General features: G+C 45.3%; 1 protein-coding gene across 1 annotated transcript in view; it reads left to right on the forward strand.

The window, feature by feature from the left end:
* Window positions 1–229: 229 nt before the first annotated feature.
* MSH3 (mutS homolog 3) overlaps window positions 230–9,154 on the forward strand; it is a 116,037-nt gene continuing 107,112 nt past the window's right edge. The window contains exon 1 of the mRNA XM_078771346.1: window positions 230–681. Within this exon, the coding sequence (XP_078627472.1) occupies window positions 439–681 (243 nt within the window). The 5' untranslated portion in view covers window positions 230–438. The remainder of the gene's footprint in view (window positions 682–9,154) is intronic.

Here is a 9,154-nt window from a genome sequence, read left to right on the forward strand (position 1 = left end):
AAATGAAGGAAGAGTGTTCTCTTCCAATAATCCTTTGCGTTTCAGGATTACAGCTGGTACACAATTTCACCTCCAATAGGTTCTTCTGACCATAATCTTGTGAACATCACTTTACTTACCACCATTCCTTCTCCTCCGACTACTGAACTCATATTTATATTACTGTATTTTCAATTTTGGGTTTGATTTAGCCCTTGTACAATATACGCTGACCATGGTGAGGTAGTTCGTTGCAGTGTCAACTGGAACGTTTTTCGACATCGGTAGAATTTTTGAAGAGCATCAAGTACAGTCGCAATGTCGCATAAAACGGTGTAAGACGCACATGAACGGTCAATAATAAGAAAACATAGTGAGGGAAAAACGAATGTTCTGCTTATTCGATCATTCTCCAGCCAGCAACCATGTGGACCCAGAGACATTTACATTAACGGTGATATGGATGAAGCATCAGTGCGAAGATTCCGTCGATCCAGACCGAGGACAACACCGCCGCACCAGCCGGTCATCAGCAGGTTCTTCAAAGCTGTGGACCGGCCGGCAGAATCGGAGACGAAGCAGCAGAGCCAGATGGTTTCGGGGATCGTGCAAGGGGACTCCGGCTCGATCCAGGTCACAGCCCGACGTTGGAAAGATCCCCAGTCCAAGACTCCGCTTGGTGGTGTGATTCAGGAGAGATCGGTACTGTACAAGAACACTCGTGGGACTGCACCACATTACTGTACAATAACACTCGTGGGACTGCACCACAGTACTGTACAATAACACTCGTGGGACTGCACCACAGTACTGTACAATAACACATGTGTGACTGCACCACAGTACTGTACAATAACTCTCGAGGGACTGCACCGCCACCACAGTACTGCACAATAACAATAACACTCGTGCGACTGCACCACAGTACTGTACAATAACACTCGTGGGACTGCACCACAGTACTGTACAATAACACTCGTGGGACTGCACCACATTACTGTGCAATAACACTCGTGGGACTGCACCACATTACTGTGCAATAACACTCGTGGGACTGCACCACAGTACTGTACAATAACACTCGTGGGACTGCACCACAGTACTGTGCAATAACACTCGTGGGACTGCACCACAGTACTGTGCAATAACACTCGTGGGACTGCACCACAGTACTGTGCAATAACACTCGTGGGACTGCACCACAGTACTGTGCAATAACACTCGTGGGACTGCACCACAGTACTGTACAAGAACACTCGTGGGACTGCACCACATTACTGTACAATAACATGTGTGACTGCACCACAGTACTGTACAAGAACACTCGTGGGACTGCACCACATTACTGTGCAATAACACATGTGTGACTGCACCACAGTACTGTACAATAACACTCGTGGGACTGCACCACAGTACTGTACAATAACACATGTGTGACTGCACCACAGTACTGTACAATAACACTCGTGGGACTGCACCACAGTACTGTACAAGAACACTCGTGGGACTGCACCACATTACTGTACAATAACACATGTGTGACTGCACCACATTACTGTACAATAACTCTCGAGGGACTGCACCGCCACCACAGTACTGCACAATAACAATAACACTCGTGCGACTGCACCACAGTACTGTACAATAACACATGTGTGACTGCACCACAGTACTGTACAATAACACTCGTGGGACTGCACCACATTACTGTGCAATAACACTTGTGGGACTGCACCGCCACCACAGTACTGCACAATAACAATAACACTCGTGCGACTGCACCACAGTACTGTACAATAACACATGTGTGACTGCACCACAGTACTGTACAATAACTCTTGAGGGACTGCACCGCCACCACAGTACTGCACAATAACAATAACACTCGTGCGACTGCACCACAGTACTGTACAATAACACATGTGTGACTGCACCACAGTACTGTACAATAACACTCGTGGGACTGCACCACATTACTGTGCAATAACACTCGTGGGACTGCACCACAGTACTGTACAATAACACTCGTGGGACTGCACCACAGTACTGTGCAATAACTCTCGAGGGACTGCACCGCCACCACAGTACTGCACAATAACATTTGAGGGACTGCACCACAGTACTGTACAATAACTCTCGAGGGACTGCACCACAGTACTGTACAATAACACTCGTGGGACTGCACCGCCACCACAGTACTGTACAATAACATTTGAGGGACTGCACCACAGTACTGTACAATAACTCTCGAGGGACTGTACCACAGTACTGTACAATAACATTTGAGGGACTGCACCACAGTACTGTACAATAACTCTCGAGGGACTGCACCACAGTACCGCACAATAACACTCGAGGGACTGCACCACATTACTGTACAATAACACATGTGTGACTGCACCACAGTACTGTACAATAACACTCGTGGGACTGCACCACAGTACTGTACAATAACACATGTGTGACTGCACCACAGTACTGTACAATAACTCTCGAGGGACTGCACCACAGTACTGTGCAATAACACTCGTGGGACTGCACCACAGTACTGTGCAATAACACTCGTGGGACTGCACCACAGTACTGTACAATAACATTTGAGGGACTGCACCACAGTACTGTACAATAACTCTCGAGGGACTGCACCGCCACCACAGTACTGCACAATAACAATAACACTCGAGGGACTGCACCGCCACCACAGTACTGCACAATAACAATAACACTCGAGGGACTGCACCGCCACCACAGTACTGCACAATAACAATAACACTCGAGGGACTGCACCGCCACCACAGTACTGTACAATAACATTTGAGGGACTGCACCACAGTACTGTTCAATAACACTCGTGGGACTTCACCGCCACCACAGTACTGCACAATAACACTCGTGGGACTGCACCACAGTACTGCACAATAACAATAACACTCGAGGGACTGCACCGCCACCACAGTACTGTACAATAACATTTGAGGGACTGCACCACAGTACTGTTCAATAACACTCGTGGGACTTCACCGCCACCACAGTACTGCACAATAACAATAACACTCGAGGGACTGCACCGCCACCACAGTACTGTACAATAACATTTGAGGGACTGCACCACAGTACTGTACAATAACACTCGTGGGACTGCACCACAGTACTGTACAATAACATTTGAGGGACTGCACCGCAGTACTGTACAATAACACTCGTGGGACTGCACCACAGTACTGTACAATAACACTCGTGGGACTGCACCACAGTACTGTACAATAACACTCGTGGGACTGCACCACAGTACTGTACAATAACACTTGTGGGACTGCACCACAGTACTGTACAATAACATTTGAGGGACTGCACCACAGTACTGTACAATAACACTCGTGGGACTGCACCACAGTACTGTACAATAACACTTGTGGGACTGCACCACAGTACTTTACAGTAACACTTGTGGGACTGCACCACAGTACTGTACAATAACACTAGTGGGACTGCACCATAGTACTTTACAATAACTCTTGAGGGACTGCACCACAGTACTGTACAATAACACTCGAGGAACTGCACCACAGCACTGTACAACTAGAAAGAGCAATCAGATTGTAGACCCTCGCCAGGACGTGTTTTCAGTGGTTTTTAAGGCTTTTGTGTTAAAACAAATATGGCTACCGAACCACGTGACCGATAACGTCATCATTATTTTTTTCCTCCACCAATTTATCCCTAGATGATGCTCAAGGAATTTCATCTTGATCGGATGAAGTTTTGTACTTGTCGAATTATGACGTCATAATGGAGGCACCTATGACATAATCATTAACATGTTATTCCACATGGAGAGTTCTTTGCAAAGAGCCATGTCTCAATTTTTCTATTCAGCGCTTTCGGAGATATCGAGATGCAACGTTTTTCGGTTTTCCCAAGATGGCACCCATACCACGTGACCTATGACGCCATAATTATCATTTAAAATTTCTACACGTGGAGTTGCACCTATGGTGAAAATTTCCTGTCAATTGGACCATCGGTTGCAGAGAAAATCATATTTATTTTGTGCGGACAAACAAACAGCCAAACAGACAAACAAACAGCCAAACAGACAAACAAACAGATGAAAAATCGGTCAGAGACCGAGGACTTGCCGGAATGTACTTTTTTATCGGCCATTTAGGACAAATATGGCGGCCGAACCACGTGACTGATGACGTCATCATTACCATATTTTATTCCCCATGGAGAGTTCTTTACAATGAGCCATGTCCCAATTTTTTCTATTCAGCACATTCAGAGATATGGAGGTGCAAAAATTTTCGGTTTTTCCAAGATGGCGGCCGAACCACGTGACATATGACATCATCATTAAATTTTATTACCCATGGAGAGTTCTTTACAATGAGCCATGTCTCAATTTTTTCTGTTCAGCACTTTTGGAGATATAGCGGTGCAAAGTTTTGCCGTTTTTCCAAGATGGCGGCCGACCACGTGACATATGACGTCATCATTAACATATTTTATTCCCCATGGAGAGTTCTTTACAATGAGCCATGTCTCAATTTTTTCTGTTCAGCACTTTTGGAGATATAGTGGCGCAACGTTTTGCCGTTTTTCCAAGATGGCGACCGAACCACGTGACTGATGACGTCATCATTTACATATTTTATTCCCCATGGAGAGTTCTTTACAATGAGCCATGTCTCAATTTTTTCTGTTCAGTACTTTCGGAGATATAGAGGTGCAAAGTTTTTCGGTTTTTCCAAGATGGCGGCCGAACCACGTCACCGATGACGTCATCAATTGGGCACAGTCTATTCCAGGGCAAGACCAATATGTGTGCAAAGTTTGGCGATTCTACGTGCAACGGTGTAGACGCAGTGCTGCAAACAGACAGACAGACAGACAGACAGACAGACAAACAGACAGACAGACAGACAGACAGACAGACAAACAAATGAAAAATCGGTCAGAGACCGAGGACTTGCCGGAATGTACTTTTTATCGGCCATTTAGAACAAATATGGCGGCCGAACCACGTGACCGATGATATCATCATTAACATATTTTATTCCCCATGGAGAGTTCTTTACAATGAGCCATGTCTCAATTTTTTCTGTTCAGCACTTTTGGAGATATAGTGGTGCAAAGTTTTGCCGTTTTTCCAAGATGGCGGCCGACCACGTGACATATGACATCATCATTAACATATTTTATTCCCCATGGAGAGTTCTTTACAATGAGCCATGTCTCAATTTTTTCTGTTCAGCACTTTTGGAGATTTCGTGGTGCAAAGTTTTGCCGTTTTTCCAAGATGGCGGCCGACCACGTGACATATGACATCATCATTAACATATTTTATTCCGCATGGAGAGTTCTTTACAATGAGCCATGTCTCAATTTTTTCTGTTCAGCACTTTTGGAGATTTCGTGGTGCAAAGTTTTGCCGTTTTTCCAAGATGGCGGCCGAACCACGTGACCGATGACATCATCATTAACATTTTATTCCCCATGGAGAGTTCTTTACAATGAGCCATGTCTCAATTTTTTCTATTCAGCACTTTCGGAGATATGGAGGTGCTAAGTTTTTCGGTTTTTCCAAGATGGCGGCCGACCACGTGACTGATGACATCATTAACATATTTTATTCCCCATGGAGAGTTCTTTACAATGAGCCATGCCTCAATTTTTCTATTCAGGACTTTTGGAGATGTGGAGGTGCAGAGTTTTTCGGTTTTTCCAAGATGGCGGCCGAACCATGTGACCAATGACATCATCATTAACATATTGTATTCCCCATGGAGAGTTCTTTACAATGAGCCATGTCTCAATTTTTTCTATTCAGCACATTCAGAGATATGGAGGTGCAAAATTTTTCGGTTTTTCCAAGATGGCGGCCGAACCACCTGACATATGACGTCATCATTAACAAATTTTATTCCCCATGGAGAGTTCTTTACAATGAGCCATGTCTCAATTTTTTCTGTTCAGCACTTTTGGAGATTTCGTGGTGCAAAGTTTTGCCGTTTTTCCAAGATGGCGGCCGACCACGTGACTGATGATGTCATCATTAACATATTTTATTCCCCATGGAGAGTTCTTTACAATGAGCCATGTCTCAATTTTTTCTGTTCAGTACTTTCGGAGATATAGAAGTGCAAAGTTTTTCGGTTTTTCCAAGATGGCGGCCGAACGACGTCACCGATGACGTCATCAATTGGGCACAGTCTATTCCAGGGCAAGACCAATATGTGTGCAAAGTTTGGCGATTCTACGTGCAACGGTGTAGACGCAGTGCTGCAAACAGACAGACAGACAGACAAACAGACAGACAGACAGACAGACAGACAAACAGATGAAAAATCGGTCAGAGACCGAGGACTTGCCGGAATTTACTTTTTTATCGGCCATTTAGGACAAATATGGCGGCTGAACCACCTGACCGATGACATCATCATTAACATATTTTATTCCCCACGGAGAGTTCTTTACAATGAGCCATGTCTCAATTTTTTCTGTTCAGCACTTTTGGAGATAGAGGTGCAACGTTTTTCGGATTTTCCAAGATGGCGGCCGAACCACGTGACCGATGACGACATCATTAACATATTTTATTCCCCCTGGAGAGTTCTTTCCAATGAGCCATGTCTCAATTTTTTCTGTTCAGCACTTTTGGAGATAGAGGTGCAACGTTTTTCGGATTTTCCAAGATGGCGGCCGAACCACGTGACCGATGACGTCATCATTAACTTATTTTATTCCCCCTGGAGAGTTCTTTCCAATGAGCCATGTCTCAATTTTTTCTATTCAGCACTTTCGGAGATATGGAGGTGTATTTTTTTCCCGTTTTTCCAAGATGGCGGCCGCACCACGTGACCGATGACGTCATCATTAACATATTTTATTCCACATGGAGAGTTCTTGACAATGAGCCATGTCTCAATTTTTTCTATTCAGCACTTTCGGAGTTATGGAGGTGCTAGGTTTTTCGGTTTTTCCAAGATGGCGGCCGACCACGCGACTGATGACGTCATCATTAACATATTTTATTCCCCATGGAGAGTTCTTTACAATGAGCCATGTCTCAATTTTTTCTGTTCAGCACTTTTGGAGATATAGTGGCGCAACGTTTTGCCGTTTTTCCAAGATGGCGACCGAACCACGTGACTGATGACGTCATCATTTACATATTTTATTCCCCATGGAGAGTTCTTTACAATGAGCCATGTCTCAATTTTTTCTGTTCAGTACTTTCGGAGATATAGAGGTGCAAGGTTTTTCAGTTTTTCCAAGATGGCGGCCGAACCACGTCACCGATGACGTCATCAATTGGGCACAGTCTATTCCAGGGCAAGACCAATATGTGTGCAAAGTTTGGCGATTCGCCGTGCAACGGTGTAGACGCAGTGCTGCAAACAGACAGACAGACAGACAGACAGACAGACAGACAGACAGACAAACAGACAGACAAACGAACAGATCAACATACTTGCCGGAAAAATTTTTCCGGCAAGTAACAAACGAACAGATCAACATACTTGCCGGAAAAATTTTTCCGGCAAGTAACGAACAGATCAACATACTTGCCGGAAAATTTTTCCGGCAAGTAACTAGCAAACAAACAAACGGACTCAAATGCAATACCCTTTCCTCAGGCGACAATAACAACACTCGGACTGCATGTGCAGGCACTCCATACCGAACTACTACTGTACTAAGTGTACCATGGACTGTACTAAGCAGTGTACCATGGACTGTACTGCACCGCACCACAATTTTGCACACGTGATGCTGAACAGCAGCACTATTATCGTTTTGTGTATCTTCAAATTGTCAAATGCCCTGTTACCACATCACTGCAGTTCATCATTGCATTGAAGAATTGCATCAAACCTAGATACACTGTGGGACTGCAGCACACCTAGATGCACTATGGAACTGCAGCACACCTAGATGCATTGTGGAACTGCAGCACACCTAGATGCACTGTGGGACTGCAGCACACCTAGATGCACTATGGAAGTGCAGCACACCTAGATACACTTTGGAACTGCAGCACACCTAGATGCACGATGGAACTGCAGCACACCTAGATGCACAATGGAACTGCAGCACATCTAGATGCACTGTGGAATTGCAGCACACCTAGATGCACTATGGAACTGCAGCACACTTAGATGCACTATGGAACTGCAGCACACCTAGATACACTATGGAAATGCAGCACACCTAGATGCACTATGGAACTGCAGCACACCTAGATACACTATGGAAATGCAGCACATCTAGATGCACTGTGGAATTGCAGCACACCTTGATGCACTATGGAACTGCAGCACACCTAGATGCACTATGGAATTGCAGCCCACCTCGATGCACTATGGAACTGCAGCACACCTAGATGCACTATGGAATTGCAGCCCACCTAGATGCACTATGGAATTGCAGCACAACTAGATGCACTATGGAACTGCAGCACACCTAGATGCACTATGGAATTGCAGCCCAACTAGATGCACTATGGAACTGCAGCACACCTAGATGCACTATGGAACTGCAGCACACCTAGATGCACGATGGAACTGCAGCACACCTAGATGCACTATGGAACTGCAGCACACCTCGATGCACTATGGAACTGCAGCACACCTAGATGCACTATGGAACTGCAGCACACCTAGATGCACTATGGAATTGCAGCACACCTGCATGCACGATGGAACTGCAGCACACCTAGATGCACTATGGAATTGCAGCACACCTAGATGCACTATGGAATTGCAGCACACCTAGATGCACTATGGAACTGCAGCACACCTAGATGCACTATGTAATTGCAGCACACCGACATGCACTATGGAATTGCAGCACACCTAGATGCACTATGGACCTGCAGCACACCAAGATCCACTATGGAATTGCAGCACACCTACATGCACTATGTAATTGTAGCACACCTACATGCACTATGTAATTGCAGCACACCTACATGCACTATGGAACTGCAGCACACCTCGATGCACTATGGAATTGCAGCACACCTAGATGCACTATGGAATTGCAGCACACCGAGATGCACTATGGAACAGCAGCACAACTAGATGCACTATGGAACTGCAGCCCACCTAGATGCACTATGGAATTGCAGCACAACTAGATGCACTATGGAACTGCAGCACACCTAGAT

This window comes from Myxine glutinosa, chromosome 2 (genome assembly GCF_964187855.1).
Source record: "Myxine glutinosa chromosome 2, kmMyxGlut1.1, whole genome shotgun sequence".
Classification (NCBI taxonomy): domain Eukaryota; kingdom Metazoa; phylum Chordata; class Myxini; order Myxiniformes; family Myxinidae; genus Myxine; species Myxine glutinosa.